Raw genomic sequence first — 21,395 nt, 5'->3', positions numbered from 1 at the left:
AGGCTGGAAATGCAAAATCAAGGCACTGGCAGGTCTGGTATCTGTGAGGCCTGCTTCCTGGTTCATAGAGGGCTGTCTTCTTACTGTGTTCTCACGTAGTGGAAGGATCCAGGGAGCTATCCTGGTTCCCTTATGAGGGCACTAATCCCATTCAGGGAGCTCCACCCTCATGACCTAATTGCCCCCAAAGAGCCCACCTCCAGATAGCAGCATGTGGGGGGTTAGGGAATAGAAATTCAGGGGAAGACATAAACATTAGTCCATTGAATCGGGAGAATCAAGTCATCAACTGAAGTTCTGATCCCCTTCCTGTGCAGTCAGGGCACATCCTTCTGGTCAACAGGCGACAACAGGCACAGAGTGTTGCCAATCAAGACAGCTGCCCCAGGCTCCAAGGTCTGGGGCTTTCACTGGGCACAATTGATTTATTCTAAGTCATTGATGGACCTCAGTCTCCCAGAGATCACTTCCCAGAACCAGAGGCAAAAGCCAAAGTTTTTTCTTTTTCTTTCTTTTACTGTGTCCATAGCACGTGGAAGTGCCAGGGCCTGAGACCAAACCCAAGCCACAGCAGTGACAACACTGGATCCTTAACCCACTGAGCCACCAGGGAACTCCCAAACCCAAAGTTATGACTCCCATAAGGAATATCTCTCCCCCCTTGAATCCCCACCCCTTTCTCTTCCTGATATATTTGCCTTCTCAGCTGCTGCTTAAGGAAAAACTAAGAGAAGGCAGGCATGATGGCCCATGGTGCACAGATGAGGTTTTGCTCTGGGACAGAAAAACCCAAGACGTGGGCTTCTCTTCCTGGGAATGCCAGGATCCTGGCAGTTGACCTCCATGCTATGAACACTGCTGGGGGGCTAGGCCCAGAGATTTGTGTTTTCCATAGAGTGTCAAGATCCCAGTGACTACAGCACTGAAATCAGTGCCTGTCCAACTTGATATAACATGGATGGTGATCTCTGTGTCTTTGCCTATAAAGGCTGCATCCAGGATTTTGGTGTGAAGCATATCCACTATCATCAGTTCTAAGTATTTTCTTAATTTAGCCAAAACTTCTTAGAATCATTAATTCATGAGAAGTGATTTTTATATTTTCAATCATGATTTTCTTGTTATTTCTAGTGATCTGATTTAATTGCACTGTGGTGAGAGAAGTGGTCTGAGATTGAGCTTTGTTGATATTTGCTTTGTGGCTACTACATGGTTAATTTTTGTAAATAGGCCAGGTGTGTATGAAAAAGTAAGTTTGTTCTCTAATGCCGAGAATATATAAGTCCTTTAAACAAACTTGTGTCGTATTTTGCTATGTGGTACATACGAGTTTAGAATTTTTATCTCTTCCATTTTGTGACTTTCACTTTTTACAAGAGACCACTTAAAGCACTTAATAGCTTAAAAAAAAAGTCTTACCTGATAAATTCTTTTAGCTTGTAAGATTAGTACTTTTGTACTTTTTCTCTTTTTCTTTGTTTTCCTCCCTTTTCCTTGCTTTCATATCTTTTTCACTCTACTTATGGGAACTTATCCATTTTAATTCTCTTATTAAAGTTACCCTTAAAATGTTATCACAGACACTTAACAAATGTGGAATTTGTCCATAGTCTCTCCTTTTTTTTTTCTTGAACCTTAATGTCTTTTCACTGCAACCATCCCTTCTGTCTTGTGTGCTAGTTCAGCGTTGGTTTTTTGTACACCCACATTGCTCATTATTAGTATTTTATATACATAGAGCTTCTTTATATGTTCCCACATGTACACCAGTGTCTGGACTCACAGAACTACTTCTCACATTTTTCCTCTTAATTCAATTTTATTCTTCCCCAGATACATTCTTCAGTACCTTTTTCAGTGAAGGTCTGTTAGTGGTAAAGTTCTCGGTCTCTTCCTGGAAATGTCTGAATTTCATTTTCTTCCTTGACTAAGTTGGTTTATGCATATAATTGTTGGTTGACCCATTCCCTCACACCATTCTGAAGATATTCTTCCCTCACTTCTGATTTCTTTTCTTTCTTTCTTTCTGTCTTTTAGGGCCGCACCGGTAGCATATGGAGGTTCCCAGACTGGGATTTGAATTGGAGCTGTAGCTGCTGGCCTGTGCCACAGCCACAGCAATGCAGGATCTCAGCTGAGTCTGTGACCTACACCACAGCTCACAGCAAGGCCAGATCCTCAACCCACTGAGCAAGGCCAGGGATCAAACCCATGCCCTCATGGATGCTAGTCAGATTCATTAACCCCTGAGCCATGATGGGATCTCCGATTTCTTTTACTTCTGATGAGAAATCTGATGTCACTCTTTTTTTTCCTTCTTTTTTTCCTTTTCTAGGGCTGCTTCCCCGGCATATGGAGGTTCCCAGGCTAGGGGTCGAATCGGAGCTATAGCCACTGACATATGCCTCAGCCACAGCAACGCGGGATCCGAGCTGCATCTGAGACCTACACCACAGCTCACGGCAATGCTGGATCCTTAACCCACTGAGCAAGGCCAGGGATTGAACCCGAAACCTCATGGTTCCTAGTTGGATTCATTAACCACTGAGCCATGACAGGAACTCCTGATGTCACTCTTAATCAGCCTTCTGTTGTAAATAACCTATCTTTTCTTTCTAGTAACTTCCATCATCTTTCCTCTGTTTTTATTCTGTAGATCATAGTGCTTTTCTTGCCCTTTTTCTTTTTTTCAGTCTTTTTAGGGCCATACCTGCAGCATATGGAGGTTCCCAGGCTAGGTGTCAAATCGGAGCTATAGCCACTGGCCTACACCACAGCCACAGCAAGTGCCAGATCTGAGCTGTATCTGCAACCTACACCACAGCTCACGGACAAAGCGGGATTCTTAAGCCACTGAGCAAGGCCAGGGATCGAACCCGCATCCTCATGGATATTAGTCAGGCTTGTTTCCACTGAGCCATTACAGGAACTCCCATAGTGCTTTTCAGATCTGAGGATGCATGTCTTTCAACCACTCTGGGAAATTCTCAGCTAATTTCTCTTAAAATATTGCCTCTCTCCCTTGTCTAGTTTCTCCTTCTGGAACCCCTATAAGATATAGAGTGGTACCTTCCGTTCTATCTGTGCTATGTATCAATTAACCTCTGTCACAAGTTTTCCAACTCTTCTCTTGCTGCAATCTGGGTAATAGATCTATCTTTTGAGTCATTTATTCTTTTTTTTTAGGACTGCAGCCTTGGCATATGGAAGTTCCCAGGATAGGGGTTGAATTGGAGCCACAGCTGTCAGCCACAGCCACAGCCACGCAGGATCCAAGTCATGTCTGCAACCTACACCACAGCTCATAGCAATGCCAGATCCTTAACCCACCAAACAAGGCCAGGGATTGAATTTGTGTCCTCATGGATACTAGTTGGGTTCATTTGTGCTGAGCCACAGTGGAAACTCCTGAGTCATTTATCCTTTTTTTCTTGGCTTTTTAGGGCCACACCAGCAGCATAAAGAGGTTCCCAGGCTAGGGGTCTAATCGAAGCTACAGTGGCCAGAGCCACAGCAACACCAGGTCCCAGCTGTATGTGTGACCGACACCACAGCTCATGGCAATGCCGGATCGTTAACCCACTAAGCGAGGCCAGGGATCAAACCCGCAACCTCATGGTTCTTAGTTGGATTGGTTTCTGCTACACCACAATGGAAACTCCCTGAGTCATTTATTCTTTATTGACCTGCATCTGTTGTTTAACTCATCTACTGAGAATTTAATCCTAATGACTGTAATTTTCAGTGTTAGAACTTCTACTTTCTAAAAAGTTGTACCCATTTTTTTATGAGATCATTTTTCATAGTTTCAGTTATTTTATGTCTGAAAGAATTTCAAACAGATCTGTTTTATAATCTAGGATAGTTTCACGTTCTGAATGTCTTCACTCAGACATGTCTGGTACTGCCTTCTTGTGTCTGCTGACTCTTTCTGTTGGTGTTTTTTTTTTCCCTCTAGTGTGTTTTGCACTGTTGGGTTGCAAGCTTATTCTCAGCGTGCTTTTATCCGTGGGGATTCTGCAGAGCCTGGGATGAGGGTGTTTCTCTCTTGACAGATTTTGTTTTACTTTGTTTTTCTGCCCTTCACCCATTGGGTTCAACTTTTTAAAAGTGGAGGAGTAGCTGAGTTTTCTTGGCAAAAAATCACTCTGGCTCCAGTGTGGATTATGGAGTGGGGGGACCAAATCTTGGCAACTATTCAAATTTGAGGTGGTGACAGCTTGTACTAAGCAGTGTGGATAAAGACAAGTGCTGGGTGCTAGACCAAGGGTCAGCACACTATGGCCCATTGCCACTTTTTTTTGTTTGTCTTTTTGTCTTTTTGTCTCTTTTAGGGCCATACACCTGTGGCATCTGGAGGTTCCCAGGCTAGGGGTCCAATCGGAGCTGTAGCTGCCGGCCTATGCCACAGCCACAGCAATGTGGGATCCAGGCTGCCTCCGAGACCTACACCACAGCCCACAGCAGTGCCAGATCCTCAACCCACTGAGTGAGGCCAGAGATCGAACCTGCAACCTCACAGATGCTAGTCGGGTTCGTTAACTGCTGAGCCACAATGGGAACTCCTCCACTGCCTCTTTTTTGAAAACACTCTCATGTGTGTTCATGTACCTAGTGCTGCTTTCATGACATCATAGCAGGGTTGAGTAATTACAACACAGCCTGTGGGACTACAAAGCTGAAAATGCTTCCTCTCTGGCCCTTTTTGCAGAAAACGTTGAGTGACACCTGTTCTAGAGAAAACTCAGGGTATAGAATCTGCAGGACTTACTGCTAGATTAGTCTGATGGGGATAAGTACACTCGTCCTTAAGTATCTGAGGGGGATGGTTTCAGAACCACTCGCCCCCAATACCCAAACCCACATATGCTCAAATCCCTTATACAAAATGACTGAGCATTTGCACATAACCTATGCACATCCTCCTGTATACTTTATATCATCTCTAGATGACTTATGATACTTAGTACAATGTAAATGTTGTGTAAATAGCTATAACTAGAATATAAAGGCTATGTGAATAGTTGTAGGCATGTGGCAACTTCAAGATTTGCTTTTTGGGACTTTGTGGAATTTTTTTTTTCACCTGAATATTTTCTGTCAGCTCCTAGTTGAAGTTGTGGCTATGGAGGGCCAACTTTAAGTGAGAATTCAGGGCTTGGGCAACTGTGTGGATGAGAGAAGTTTTGAAGAAAAAAAAGTAGTTTAGTTTTGGACAGATTGTGTTTTGGCGTTACCTCTGTTGGCCTGGAATGGAGGGGTTTCCCGAGATGTGGGACTTTTCTGGGACTGAAAGCCCCGGGAAGACTGAGACAGTTGGTCACTCTAAGTGTTGGCAAGATATTGATAGAGTCAAGATGGGAGTTTGAAATGCATTCTAAATTTGCTTGAAACTAAACAGCTCTCTGGTGTTGAGAGCAGCCCCTGGCCAAAAGACAGATGGAAAATGGGACTCAGCCCTACAACCACGAGGAAGCAAATTCCGTCAACAACAGGGAGCTCAGAAGTGGATCCTTCCCAAGTTGAGCCTTCAGATGAGAATGCAGCTAACACCTTGATTGCAGCTGAGTGAGACCCTGGGCAGAGGAAGCACTAAAACATGCCAGAATCCTGATGCTTGGAAACCATGGATGAACGAGTGTGCGTTGTTTTAAGTAGCTACATCTATGGCAATTTGTTATGCAGCAGTAGATGACTGATACACTTCCTCGAAGATGACCCTTACTTGGTCCCTCCTGCTACAGGGATTTTACCTATTTTGTTCTTAGCGTGTGGACACCTGTTGATTCCAATGGGAATTTACTGGATTCTTCTTTATCCTTCAGGATTCAGTTAACTCATCTCTCCATCAGGAAGCCTCACCTAACCCCCCTCTCCAGGTCAAAGTTTCCTTCTTATAGACACTCAAAAGCCCCATGGAAAGACACATCTCTCCTTTCCAGCCTTTATTGTAGCTGCCATTTTAATTTACTTGGGTCCCTGTCACTAAGATTTACGCTCCATGAGCTGAGAATTGCAACTGTCTCATTCAGGGCCGGGTACCCAGCACAGAACAGCCAGGCCTGGCCCAGCGTAAACATCGGATTGATGGGAATGGAATGAATGGTGCTTCTATATTCAATGCTAAATAGCAGTAGGGGCCCTCCTGTGCTCTAATGATGGTGATGACAAGACAATTTAGAGAACACAGGAATCCTTAGAAAACCCATGGGGTTGGGGGTGGCAGGGGTGGCTGGGGTTGAATGAACACAGTGTGTGTGTTTGGGTGGGGGGGTCAGTGAGCTCATATACTAAATTTGAGTTTCCAGCCCTAATCACAGAAATGAATCTCGGTGTCTTTGTCCCTAAAACATTTCATCAAGTGATTCTTAGAGATTCTCTGGCTCCTCGGAAGGCAATTCAGCTCAAGTGTAAGAATAAAGGGGTAAGTGTTGTACAGACTTGCCCCCCTACCCCTGCCACTCCAGTACAGCTCCCCTTTCTCACCAGCTCTGGATGGTGGCAGTGAGGCGCAAAGTGGCTGTTCCTAGCAGGGACATGTTACCATGATAGGATGGGACATTTAGCTGGGCCCTAGGATGGGATTCCAGGCTTAACAAGAAATATAAGCAATTCAAACAAATAACGAATACTTTCTTTTTTTAGTACAACTATTTCCTAGATTTTACACAAGACTATTAGAGAGTCAGGGTTCTCCACAGAACTAGAATCAGTAACCTGGAGAGAGACAGAGACTGAGAGATTTTAAGGAATTAGCTCATAATCCTTGGAGCTAGCAAATCCAAAATCTACAGGGCAGGATGCAAACCCAGGGAAAAATTGATGTTGCAGCTCAAGTTCCAAGGCCATCTGGAGATAGAATTCTCTCTCCCTTAGGGGGGACCTTGGTCTTTTCTCTTAAAGCCTTCACCTGATTAGATATGGCCCACCCACACTAGAGAGACCATCTGCTTTACTCACCATCAACTCATTTAAATGTTAATTATGGATTTCCCTTATGGTGGAGCAGGTTAAGGCTCTGGAGTTGTCACTGCAGTGGCTTGGGTTCAATCACTGGCCTAGGAACTTCCACATGCCACAGATGTGGCCAAAAAAAAATGTTGATTACATCCTCACAGCAGCTTCTAGAATCATGTTTGACAAAACTCCAGCACCATGGCCTAGCCCCACAGAATCAACCATCACAGGGTTTTTTATATCTACTTGATCTAAAATCCATTTCGCTAGGTGTCCTGTATTAGATCTGCCACCCAGGCCTGCCACCCATCCCTGTGGGCCTCCGAAGCAGCTCCACTCCCACCAGAAAAGCACTTGGCTGAGAGAGCACCTTCGTGGACCCCTGTCTGGGGAAATAGAGCAGGATTGCTCCCCCACTGCCTTCTCTGTGGTGCTCACATGGGGAAGAGTGTGTCAGAGGCCAGGTATGAATCATTTCCCTCCCACAGGCATGAAGCACCCTCCCCAGGCTTGGGGGCAGAAGGGGAGGTGATGAGATTCTGCACCCACCCACCCCGAAGAAAAAGGCTTCTCTGCAGGCTAAGAACATGCTGGGTTTGGCATAAAGGTCTGTTCAGGTCTTAGGAACATAAGAGAATTCTCCAGCAGGGAGCTGAGTGTGGCTTAACACATGCCAGACTCTCTGCGTTTCATGTAGTGGAAACCAGCTGCCTTACATGAATTTGCTGGCTCTTGATATGGAGCTGTTCCAGAGGTGGAAGTGCCGGAGCTCAGCCTGTCCCCACCTCTCAGCTCTGCTTCCTTGGATCTGAGGTTCTAAGGCCCTGGGCCCTGGAGAGACAAAGGTCCACCAGATCAGGAGGTGCATTCTGCCTATTCAGCAGGGGAGAGAGCTGGAGGCCAGAGTTGTTAACTCACACACTTTTTTTTTTTTTTCTTTTTAGGACCACACCTGTGGCATATGGAAGTTCCCAGGCTAGGGGTCAAATCAGAGGTGCAACTGGTGGCCTCCACCACAGCCACAGCAATGTGGGATCTGAGCCGCATCTGGGACCTACACCACAGCTCATGTCAACACCGGATCCTTAACCCACTGAGCAAGGCCAGGGATCGAACTCACATCCTCATGGATCCTAATTGGGTTAACTGCTGAGCCACAGAGGGAACTTCTTGAGGCCAACATTTTACTTTCAAGTAGGATTTAATGGATGAAGGAGTGTCATGCACTTCCTATGCCACCTGCTTAGTGGCTTATATCCATGCAGTCTATTACCTCTTGGTGTTTGTGAGTCAGGAGCCCAGGAATAGCTTTTGCTGGATCTGCTGTTCATGGTCTCCTTCAAGTCTGCGATCAAGGTATTAGCTGGGGCTGCTGTCTCATCCAACATCTCAGCTGGAGAAGGATCTGCTTCCCAGCTCACAGGCTTGGGGACTGAATTCGGTTCCCTGTGTCACAGGACCGAGGGCCTCAGTCTCTTGCTGGCCAGTGGCCAGAGGCGTCAGTTAGCGCTGCCACATGGAGCTCCCCAAGGAGACAACTCAGCAAAGCCAGTGAGAGAAGGGGTCCCCCACCAAGACAAGCCCTATGATCTGATGGAATATCACCCCGTACAGGTAATTGGGTCCATTCCATCAGCTTTGCCCTAGTCTGTGGATCAGAAGCAAGTCACAGGCCTGCTCACCCTGGGGGAGGGTGGGGTGGGGCAGAAGGGGGACCTTCAGGAGGCAGGTCATGGCTGCCATCTTGGTTCTGTCTGCCATGGCGTGCATTCCACCTCTCAGGCTGGCAAGCGTTCCAGTTGTGCTTAGTGGGCCACTTTACTGCAGTACAACATTTCCTGTGCCACCCTGGAGTGAATCCACCACCCCCCCAGCAGCAGATGGAGAAGGCTACTTTTCCAGCACCTGCATGGTGACACCGGGGCAAACTCTGGCATTTACATTTGCAAATCCTCTTGCACATCAAAGCATTCGTGGTGACCTATCAGCTGGGGACAGCTTTATGCAAGAATGGGCAAATGTTTCTAATGGGCCAGAGAGGAAGTATGCTTAGCTTTGCAGGTCAGATTGGTCTCTGCCTTGATTACTCAACTCCACCTCAGCATCATGAAGGTGGCCAAAGATGTACATAACCCTGGTTTTCTCAGACTTGGCACCACTAATATGTTGAGCTGGATTGTTCTCTGTGGGAGGCCATCCTGGACACTGTGGGTGTTGAGCAGCATCCCTGGCCCCCACCCCTCAAAAGCTGGGAGCAGCCCCTCCGCCAGATATCACCAGAGCAGGCAACATTGCTCCCAGCTGAGAACCACTGATGCCACCAAATGGGCATATCTGTGTCTCAATAAAACTATTTATAAAAACAAGGCATGGGGCCAGCTGACCTTGGACTCAACATTTACCTTTAAGATGAGGTCAGTACGCACTGGGATTGTGTTGCCAGCCACAATGCATTTAGAAAATGGTTTGTGTTCTTTCAACCAACTTGGAAACCCAAACACAATGCTGGGGACTATCCCACAGGGCATATTGGTCCCACAAGTGTCTGTGTGTCTTGTGGGTGTTCTGTGATGAGCATTTTCTGAGGAGGTGGACAAATGTGGAATCTTGGGGAAGAGCTGGTTGCAGAGAGGATGGTCCATGAATGCCATAGAAGAGGGTCTGTAGCTAAGGGTGCAAGAGGTCAGGAGGGCTCTCTGGAGGATGAGGCTGCTGCGGACACCCCGAGAGTGGAGGTGGAGAGGTGGATGGTGGGGCCTGGTGGGGAGGATTCCACAGACACCCCCATGTCACCCTGGTCCCATCATGAGAGAAACACCAGACGGACCTCCAGAGATGGACATTCCACAAGATATTAAGACTGCTCGGGCACTTCACAAAATCAAATACCTCGGAATACACATGACCAAGGATGTAAAGGACCTATATGCCGAGAACTATAAAACTTTAATCGAAGAAATCAAAGAAGATGTAAAGAAATGGAAAGATATTCCGTGTTCCTGGATTGGGAAAATCAATATTGTAAAAATGGCCATACTACCCAAAGCAATCTACAGATTCAATGCAATCCCTATCCAATTACCCATGACATTTTTCACAGAACTAGAACAAACAATCCAAACATTTATATGGAACCACAAAAGACCCAGAATTGCCAAAGCAATCCTGAGAAACAAAAACCAAGCCGGAGGCATAACTCTCCCAGACTTCAAGAAATACTACAAAGCCACAGTCATCAAAACAGTGTGGTACTGGTATCAAAACAGACAGACAGACCAATGGAACAGAATAGAGAATCCAGAAATAAACCCTGACACCTATGGTCAATTAATCTTTGACAAGGGAGGCAAGAAGATAAAATGGGAAAAAGAAAGTCTTTTCAGCAAGCATTGCTGGGAAACCTGGACAGCTGCATGCAAAGCAATGAAACTAGAACACACCCTCACACCATGCACAAAAATAAACTCAAAATGGCTGAAAGACTTAAATATACGACAGGACACCATCAAACTCCTAGAAGAAAACAGGCAAAACACTCTCTGACATCAACATCATGAATATTTTCTCAGGTCAGTCTCCCAAAGCAATAGAAATTAGAGCAAAAATAAACCCATGGGACCTCATCAAACTGAAAAGCTTTTGCACAGCAAAGGAAACCCAAAAGAAAACAAAAAGACAACTTTCAGAATGGGAGAAAACAGTTTCAAATGATGCAACTGACAAGGGCTTAATCTCTAGAATATATAAACAACTTATACAACCCAACAGCAAAAAAAACAATCAATCAATGGAAAAATGGGCAAAAGACCTGAATAGACTGTTCTCCAAAGAAGATATACAGATGGCCAACAAACACATGAAAAAATGCTCAACATCCCTGATTATAAGAGAAATGCAAATCAAAACTACCATGAGATATTACCTCACACCAGTCAGAATGGCCATCATTAATAAATCCAAAAATAACAAGTGCTGGAGGGGCTGTGGAGAAAAGGGAACCCTCCTGCACTGTTGGTGGGAATGTAAACTGGTACAGCCACTGTGGAGAACAGTTTGGAGATACCTTAGAAATCTATACATAGAACTTCCATATGACCCCAAAATCCCACTCTTGGGCATCTGTCCGGACAAAACTCTACTTAAAAGAGACACGTGCACCCGCATGTTCATTGCAGCACTATTCACAATAGCCAGGACATGGAAACAACCCAAATGTCCATCGACAGATGATTGGATTCGGAAGAGGTGGTATATATACACAATGGAATACTACTCAGCCATAAAAAAGAATGACATCATGCCATTTGCAGCAACATGGATGGAGCTAGAGAATCTCATCCTGAGTGAAATGAGCCAGAAAGACAAAGACAAATACCATGTGATATCACTTATAACTGGAATCTAATATCCAGCACAAATGAACATCTCCTCAGAAAAGAAAATCATGGACTTGGAGAAGAGACTTGTGGCTGCCTGATGGGAGGGGGAGGGAGTGGGAGGGATCGGGAGCTTGGGCTTATCAGACACAACTTAGAATAGATTTACAAGGAGATCCTGCTGAATAGCATTGAGAACTTTGTCTAGATACTCATGTTGCAACAGAAGAAAGGGTGGGGGAAAAAATGTAATTGTAATGTATACATGTAAGGATAACCTGACCCCCTTGCTGTACAGTGGGAAAATAAAATTATAAAAAAAAAAAAAAGACTGCTCGGGCATTGCAAAGTGAGAAATTCATAGCCCAGAGGGGTCATGAGGAGGTCTGACAGCTGAATGTCACAGGGGATCCTGGGTGGGAGACGGAGAGGGACGTTAGGGGAAAACAGAAAATCAGAACACACTATGGACCTAGAGTGAGGGCAGCTTGAGTAACAGACATTTATTCTCTCAGTCTGAAGGCTGCACGTCCTGGATCAAGGTGTCAGCAGTGTTGATTTCAGGGGTGTGGGGGTTGGGGGGCTTGCCCAACAACGGTACAACCCTCTATTACTCCTTCCTCCCTCCCTCCCTCTTTTTCGGCTGTACCTGTGGCTTGCAGACAGCCACCTCCAGAAGCAGCACAGCCCTCTATTCATTAATTATTTTTTCCTTTCAGCCATACCCGAAGTATGTGGAAGTTCCCAGGCCAGGGATCAAATCCAAGCCACAGCTGCTGCCTGTGCCATAGCTGCAGCAATGCCAGATCCTTAACCTTCTGTATGACAGCAGAAACTCCCAGACCTCTATTATTTAGACTTCTGCCTCCAGTACTATAAAGTGATAAATCTGTATTCCTTTAAGCCTTATTACAGCAACTGCAGGAAACTCCTGCATATTCTTTCCAGCAAGGGACCCACAGGGAGCCCATTTGCACCAGTCCAGCCAGCAATCATGTTGAATCTGTTTTTTGACTGTTTAGGTGGAACCCTTTGATGCCTAGGGTGCAGTTGATGGCTGTCAGGTCTGCACAAGGAAGACCCTTGCTTAGGGGAAGAGAAACTAAACGCCCCCCTGCTCTGATCTTGTTTCTCTGTCTCTTTTCTCTTGGTTTCCAGGTCACTGCTCCCGGGTCTGGGAACCATGGAGCCCACCGCCAGTGACTTACAGCTGGTGCCCGGGGCAGCCAAGGATGTCCAAACTGCAGGTGTCACATGCTCCTGGGCTGCCCTCTCAGCTGTGGTGGCCACCAGCATCGTCATTGTCACCCTGGGAGTCCTCATGGGTGAGTGGCCATGGGCTTGCAGGGGTCCACACAGCAGGTGACTTGCAGAAAGTCCCAGAGCAAAGGGCCAGGCAGGCAGGCCATGAAGGCCCCCCAAGAGCAAAGCAATTGGGCTGGTTGCCGAGTATGACTGCACTTAGTTCCAAGCTGGACATTGACGTAATACCTGTGTATTTCAGGTGTCCCATTGCCTGGGTTCTTAAGGAAGAGTCATAGCTGGGGTAAAATGGAGACCAATAGGGAAACAAACTTTTTAAAAACTCTTGAGAAATTTGAAAAGTAGTAGAAAGTATAAGAAATTAACCATAGTTGACTTTCCCGCCTCCCACAGTCAACGGTGGCTCCCATTCCATATTTGCTTCCAGTGTATGTTCATATTATTTACAGTGAAACATACAAAATGATGACCCATCATGAATGATGTGGGGCTGAGTAATAAAAACACACAAAGGAGTTCCCTGGTAGCTCAGTGGGTTAAGGATCCAGCATGGTTCCTGCTGTGGCGCAGGTTCTGTCCCTGGCCTGGGAACTTCCACACACCATGGGCTCGGCCAAAAAGAAAAGAAAACAAGCACCCACACAAAGAAAGCTCTTTTGATATTTTGGTAGAAGGATCCACAGACCCCTACTGACTGTGCAGGGTTCCAGGGCTGTCCCATACCAGTGCTATCAGCACAGTAGCCCTGAGCCCCAGCACTACATAGATTTCATCCATTTTTTTTTCGGTCTTTTGTTTTTTTTTAAGGGCTGCACCCATGGCATATGGAGGTTCCCAGGCTAGGGATTCCAATTGGAGCTGTGACTGCTGGTCTATACCATAGCCACTGCAATATCAGATCCAAGCCACGTCTGTGACCTACACCACTGCTCACAGCAATGCTAGCCTAGACCACAGCCACAGCAGCACCAGATCCGAGCCTCGACTCCTACCTACACCACAGCTCCCGGCAGCGCCAGATCCTTAACCCACTGAGCAAGGCCAGGGATGGAACCTGCATCCTCATGGATGCTAGTCAGATTTGTTTCCACTGAGCCACAGCAGCAACTCTGACTTCATCCATTTAAATTAAAAAACTGGTAAAATTGAGTTCCTCTGTCTCCACCAGCCATGTTTCATGGGTGGCTTGTGGCTTCTGCAGGGGATGGCTCAGATCTAGAACCTTCTGTCATCACAGGAAGTCCAGCTGGGCAGCCCTGCTCTGGACAAGGCTCCTGAGATGATAAGCTTCTTAGTTCTGTGTCAGGATGTGAAAGTCACCTTTCATGCGTGAAATGATGATGGTAACAAAAGTATAAGTTAGCCATCCAATGTGGGTTACCCCAATATTTGGTGATGCAGTGGGTTAAGGATCTGGCAATGTCATATGTGTGTGTGTGTATATATATATATATATATATATATGTGTGTGTGTGTGTGTGTGTGTGTGTGTGTGTGTATCTGGAATAGCTCACAGCCTGGCACAGCTGATGGACTCCCCCTGGTGGCTCTGGGGGGAAGTGCAGAAAGTGTGTGTGTGTGTGTGTGTGTGTGTGTGTGTGTGTGTGCGCGCGCGCGCGCGCCTGTGCTCACACTAAGGAGAGGCAGGAGACAATTTCACACCTCCATTATATAAGTCAGGTACATTTTGGAAAAACACCTAGATATAATCTCCAGGAAGACCTCTGAAATCAAGGCAGGCTTTAAAGAAGCACTTAACATTTATTTATCTTTTTTTTTCAATGAATTTTATTATATTTATAGTTGTATAGCCATCATCACAACCCAATTTTACAACATTTCCATCCCAAACCCCCAGCCCATCCCTCCCCCTCCACCCCCATAACCTGTCTTCTTTGGGTAGCCAAAAGTTTTTCAGTCAGTGAGTTAATTTCTGTTCTGCAAATAAGTTCATTGTATCCTTTTTCAAGATTACACATATAAGTGGTAGCATATGACGTTTGTGTCACACTGTCTGACTAACTTAGCATGATAATTTCTAGGTCCATCCATGTTGCTGAAAATGCCGGTATTTCATTCCTCTTTATGGCTGAGTAATATTCCATTGTGTATATGTACCACATCTTTATCCACTCCTCTGTCGATGGGCATTTAGGTTGCTTCCATATCTTGGCTACTGTATATAGTGCTGCAATGAAGATTGGGGTACATGTGTCTTTTTGAACCATGATTTTCTCTGGATAGATGCCCAGGAGTGGGATTGCTGGAGCAAATGGTAATTCTATTTTTAGTTTTTTGAGGATTATCCATACTATTTTCCGTAGCAGTTGGACCAATTTACATTCCCACCAACAGTTTAGGAGGGTTCCCTATTCTCCACACTTCCTCCAGCATTTGTAGACTTTTTGATGATGGCCATTCTGGCTGGGTAGGGTGGTACCTCGTAGTAGTTTTTATTCGCATTTCTCAAATAATTAGATAGTTTTGATGAGTTTTTTGGCCATCTGTATGTCTTTGGAGAATTGTCTGTGTAGCTCTTCTGCCCATATTTTGATGGGACTGTTTTTTTTTTTGTTGTTTTTTGTTTTTTGTTTTTTTTTTTTGTATTGAGCTGCAGGAGGTTTTTATGTATTTTGGAGATTGATCCCTTGTCAGTCTCTTCATTTGCAAATATTTTCTCCCATTCTGTCGGTTTTCTTTTTGTTTTGTTTAGGGTTTCCTTTGCGGTGCAAAACCTTTTCAGTTTAAATAGGTCCCATTTGTTTTGTTTTTGTTCTTATTGTCATAACTCTAGGAGGTGGATCTGAGAAGATACTGCTTTGTTTTATGTCAGAGAGCATTTGGCCTATTTTTTTTCTAAGAGTTTTTTAGTATCTGGTCTTATATTTAGGTCTTTAATGCATTTTCAGTTTATTTTTGTGTATGCTGTTAGGGAGTGTTCTAAATTCACTGTTTTATACATAGCTGTCCAGTTTTCCCAGTACCACTTATTGATGATACTGTCTTTTCTCCATTGTATATTCCTGCCTCCTTTGTCATAGATGAGTTGACCATTGGTGCTTGGGTTTAATTCTGGGCTTTCTAACCTGTACCACTGATCTATATTTCTCTTTTTGTGCCAGTACCATACTGTTTTGATGACTGTAGCTTCATAGTATACTCTGAAGTCAGGGAGCCTGATTCCTCCAGCTCCATTTTACTTCCTCAGGATGGATTTGGCTATTCTGGGTCTTAGGTGCATCCAAACTAAAATATTTTGTTCTAGTTCTGTGAAAAATGTCATTGGTAATTAGGTAAGAATTGCATTGAATCTGTAAACTGCATTTGGCAGTATAGTCATTTTGACAATATTGATTCTTCTAATCCAAAAGCATGGTATATCTTTCCAAATGTTTGTGTCATCTTTGCTTTATTTTATCAGCATCTTATAGTTTTCAGAGTACAGATCTTTTGTCTCTTTAGGTAGATTTATTCCCAGGTATTCTATTCTTTTTGATGTGATCATAAATGGGATTATTTCCCTAATTTCTCCTTCAGATCTTTCATTGTTAGTATATAGAAATGCAGTCAATTTTTTTTAAGGGCCACACTTGTGGCATATGGAGGTTCCCAGGCTAGGGGGCAGATTGAAGCTGGGCTATACCACAGCCACAGCAATGCAGGATACTTAACTCACTGAGCAAGGCCAGAGATTGAACCCACAACATCATGGATTGTAGTCGGGTTTATTAACCACGGAGCCATGAAGGGAACTCCCAGTGCAGTTTATTTCTATATATTAATTTTGTATCTTGCAACTTCACCAAATTCATTGAAGAGCTCTAAGTTTTCTGGTAGTAGCTTTAATTTTTTTTCTTCTTTCAAATTTATTGTAAATATATAGGTTGAGATAGAGATAGTGAGGGAGAAGGGAATACATGCCCTAAACTTACCAAAAAGAATTGGCTAGAGATGATAGTAGTGTTAGATATATGATAGAACTATAAAATGTATTTGAAATCATCAGTACAGTTAAGGAACAGTGAAGAAAATCATGCATGGTTTTTGAACATTAAAGCAAAGACTCACACATGCTATGCGGGTCAGTGGAGGGAGGGAGGGAGAGAGAGAGAGAAAGAGAGGGAGAGAGAGATTGAGATTGAACTCGGACTTCTCCAGATGAGGAGAATGCCCTTGTTCTGGGAGACAGTGATTTCATCAGCACCATGGAGAGTGGCATACATTCTCTATTACTTGTTCTTTATAGAGATTATGGAGATGCATTTCCAGGGAGACTATTAATTATAGCCAATCTTAATTGAAAAGGCAATATTGATGTCTGTGACTACACACGTAGCTCCTAGGATACACATTCATTCCTCAGATTCATTGCTTTTTTCTGGCCAATTCTCTTGCATTTAAGATTGGCCTACTTCCTCCATCCCTTCCCAACAAAGCCTTTGAGGTTCAAAGGTAAAGTTTTAAGGCCTCCTGTTGGAAATTTTTCTAAAGTCTCTGGTAAAAATGATCTCTAAGACTTGTGAGAATGGGCTCTGATTTCTGGCTGAGACACAGGATCCTCGGATCTTTCATGAAACCCGTCTCTGAACTCAGTTTTGTGCCTGACTGACTTAGGAAGGATCTGTGGGTAGAGAGTCCATTAAAAAAAAAAAAAAAAGAGGACAGTAGAATTTTAATTTGGGGAGATTCCTGTTGAGGAAACTAGATCAATCTTTGCTAAATGACCTGTCTGATATCTATATTCTTTGTCTGGAGGATTAGGGGTATTTTCACTGTGGGAAGGAGGGTGAGGATTGTGTATGTATTTTGGTTCCTCTCTCGCCTTGTCCAAGATCCTCTTAGTAGTTTGTCTGGGGTCTGCATTCCCACTCCATCCCGCCCCCTCCCCCCACCTTTTTTTTTTGTCTTTTCTAGGGCCACACCCATGGCATATGGAGGTTCCCAGGCTAGGAGTCTAATTGGAGCTGTAGCCACAGGCCTACATCAGAGGACATCTACCCTACAGCAACATGGGATCCAAGCTGCATCTGTGACCTACACCATTCTGGTAGCATCTTTAAGATTTTCTAAGTATAGTATCATGTCATCTGCAAACAGTCGATAGGTTTACTTCTTCCTATCCAATTTGGATTCCTTTTATTTCTCTTTCTTTTCTGATTGCTGTAGCTAGGACTTCCAAAACTATGTTGAATAGTAGTGGTGAGAGCGGACATCCTTATCTTGTTCCTGATCTTAGCGGGAGTTATTTCAACTTTTCACCATTGAGAATGATGTTAGGTGTGGGTTCGTCATATATGGCCTTTATTATGTTGAGGTCGGTTCCCTCTATGCCCACTTTCTGGAGGGTTTCTATCAGAAATAGGTCTTGGATTTTGTCAAAAGCTTTTCCTGCATCTATTGAGAGGGTCATATGATTTTTATTCTTCAATCTGTTAATGTGGTGTACCACACTGATTGATTTGTGGCTATTGAAAAATCCTTGTATCCATGGCATAAATCCCACTTGATCATGGTGTATAATCCTTTTAATGTATTGCTGGATTGGGTTTGCTAGGATTTTGTTGAGGAATTTTGCATCTATGTTCATCAGTGATATTGGCCTCTAATTTTCTTTCTTTTTTTGTGTGTGGTATATTTGTTTGGTTTTAGTATCAGGATGGTGGCCTCATAGAATGAGTTTGGAAGTGTTCCTTCCTCTACAATTTTTTTGGGGAATAGTTTCAGAAGGATAGGTGTTAACTCTTCTTTAAATTTTTGATAGAATTTGCCTATGAAGCCATCTGGTCCTGGATTTTTTTTTGTTGGAAGTTTTTTAATTACAGTTTCAATTTCAGTACTTGTGATTTGTCCGTTCATCTTTTTCTATTTTGTCTTGGAAAATAGAAATTCTTAGAAAATTCTATTTCTAAGAATTTGTCCATTTTTTTCTAGGTTGTCTGTTTTATTGGCATATAGTTGCTTATAGTAGTCTTTTATGATCCTTTATATTTCTGTGATGTCTGTTGTAATTTCTCCCTTTTCATTTCTACTCTTATTACTTTAAGCCCTCTCTTTCTTTTTCTTGATGAATCTGGCTAAGGGTTTATCAATTTTGTTGATCTTTTCGAAGAACCAGCTTTTAGTTTCATTGATCTCTTCTATGTTTGTTTGTTTCTATTTCATTTATTTCTGCTCTGATCTTTATGGTTTCTTTCCTTCTGCTAATGTTGGGTTTTGTCTATTCTTCTTTCTCTAGTTGCTCTAGGTGTAAAGTTGTTTATTTGAGATTTTTCTTATTTCCTTATGTAGGCTTATATTACTATAAATTTTCTTAGAACTGCTTTTGCTGCATCCCATAGGTTTTGGATTGTTGTGTCTTTGTGGTCATTTACTTCTAGGTATTTTTATTTATTTATTTATTTATTTGTCTTTTTGCCTTTTCTACAGCCGCACCCCTGGCATATGGAGGTTCCCAGGCTGGGGTATAATTGGAGCTGTAGCTGCCAGCCTATGCCAGAGCCACAGCAATGAGGGATCCGAGCCATGTCTGTGACCTATAACACAGCTCACAGCAACACCGGATCCTTAACCCACTGAGCAAGGCCAAGGATCGAACCCACAACATGGTTCCTAGTCGGATTTGTTAACCACTGAGTCACGACAGGAACTCCTACTTGTATGTATTTTTAAATTTCCTCTTTCTTCAGTGTTTAGTCTCCACGTGTTTCTGTTTTTTTACAGATTTTTTTCTTGTTGATTTCCAATCATATAGCACTGTGGTCAGAAAAGATGCTTGATATGATTTCAGTTTTCTTAAATTTACCAAGGCTTGATTTGTGGCCCAGAATGTGATCTATCCTAGAGAATGCTCTATGTGCACTTGAGAAGAATGCATATTCTGCTGCCTTTGGATGGAATGTTCTATAAATATCTATTAAGTCCATCTGGTCTAATGCATCATTTAAGGCCTATGTTTCTTTGTTGATTTTCTGTCTGGATGATCTGTCTATTGCTGTAAGTGGGATGTTAAAGTCCCCTGCTATTACTATGTTATTGTCAGTTTCTCCTTTTCAGGTTGTTAGCAGTTGCCTTATATATTGAGGTGATCCTATGTTGGGTGCATATATATTTATAATTGTTATGTCTTCTTGGATTGATCCTTTGATCATGATGTAACATCCTTCTTTGTCACTTATAATATTCTTTATTATAAGGTCTATTTTATCTGATGAGTATTACTACTCCAGCTTTCTTTTGATTTCTGTTTGCATGGAATATTTTCTTCCATCCTCTCTCTCTCTTTCTTTCTTTCTCTCTCTGTTTTTCTTTTCTTTTCTTTTCTTTTTCTTTTTTTTTTTTTTAGGGCTGCCCCCGCAGCATATGGAGGTTCCTAGTCTAGGAGTCAAATTGGAGCTGTAGCTGCTGGCCTACACCATAGCCATAGCAACGCAGGATGCCAGCTGCATCTGCAGCCTACACCACAGTTCACAGCAACACCCCAGATCCTTAACCCATTGAGTGAGGCCAGGGATAAAACCTGCATCCTCATGGATACTAGTCAGATTCATTTCCACTGAGCCACGACAGTAACTCCTCTGCTCTCACTTTCAGTTTGTATGTGTCCCTAGAACTGAAGCAGGTCTCTTGAAGACAGCATATATATGGGTCCTGTTTTTGTACCCATTCATCCAGTCTGTGTCTTTTGGTTGGGGCATTAGGTCCATTTACCTGTAAGGTGATTATTGATGTGTATCTCCATTTTTTTTTTTTGTCGTTTTGCCTATTTTTTTTCTAGGGCCACCCCTGCAGCATATGGAGGCTCCCAGGCTAGGGGTCCATTTGGAGCTGTAGCCGCAGGCTTACGCCAGGGCCACAGCAACGTCAGATCGGAGCCACATCTTCAACCTACACCACAGCACATGGCAATGCCAGATCCCTAACCCACTGAGCAAGGCCAGGGATCAAATCCACAACCTCATGGTTCCTGGTCAGATTTGTTAACCACTGAGCCACAATGGTAACTCCTGATGTGTATCTTCTTATTGCCATTTTGTTAATTATTTTTTATTTGGTTTTGTTGGTTTTTTTTTTTTTTTTTTGTCTTTCTACGGCCGCATCCATGGAACATGGATGTTCCTGGGCTTGGGGTTGAATTGGAGCTACAGCTGTCAGCCTCCACCACAGCCACAGCAATAGCAGATCAAGCCGCATCTGCAACCTATACCAATGCTCATGGCAACATTGGATCCATAACCCACTGAAATGAACCTGCATCCTCATGGAGAGTAGTCAGATTTGTTTCCACTGAGCCACCATGGGAACTCCTTGGTCTTCATGGTCTTTTTTTCTTCCCTTCTCTTGTTCTCTTATGGTTTGAGACTATCTTCAGTGTTGTGTTTGGATTGTTTTTTCTTACTTGTGCATGTATCTATTGTAGATTTTTGCTTTACATTTACCATAATGTATCGATACAGGAGTCTATATATATACACAAGATTGTTTCAAGTTGTTCATCTCCTAATTGCAGGTGCATCTCCAGTATCCTACATTTGTACCCTCCTCTTCTCACAATTTCTGGGTTTTGGTAGCATATTTGTGTGTGGATGATTTCCTCCCTTTACCATATCTATGCCTTTACTGGTGAGCCTTGTCATTTGTAATATTTTTGTTTCTAGTTGTGGCCATTCCTTTCCACCCAGAGAACCTCCCTTAGTATTTGTTGTAAAGCTGGTTTAGTGATGCTGTATTCTCTTAACTTTTGCTTGTCTGTTCAGCTTTTGATTGCTCCTTCAAATCTGAATGAGAGCCTTGCTGGGTAGA

At 43.6% G+C, this 21,395-nt stretch overlaps 1 protein-coding gene across 1 annotated transcript in view; it reads left to right on the top strand.

Annotated features, from left to right (window-relative positions):
* Positions 1–21,395, top strand: part of TMPRSS9 (transmembrane serine protease 9) — a 70,867-nt gene that overhangs the window by 12,742 nt on the left and 36,730 nt on the right. Inside the window, 1 exon segment of the mRNA XM_047777617.1 lies at positions 12,492–12,658. Coding sequence (XP_047633573.1) covers positions 12,517–12,658 — 142 coding nt within the window. The 5' untranslated portion in view covers positions 12,492–12,516.

This window comes from Phacochoerus africanus, chromosome 4 (assembly GCF_016906955.1).
Source record: "Phacochoerus africanus isolate WHEZ1 chromosome 4, ROS_Pafr_v1, whole genome shotgun sequence".
Classification (NCBI taxonomy): domain Eukaryota; kingdom Metazoa; phylum Chordata; class Mammalia; order Artiodactyla; family Suidae; genus Phacochoerus; species Phacochoerus africanus.
This window is presented reverse-complemented; position numbering and strand designations above follow the sequence as displayed.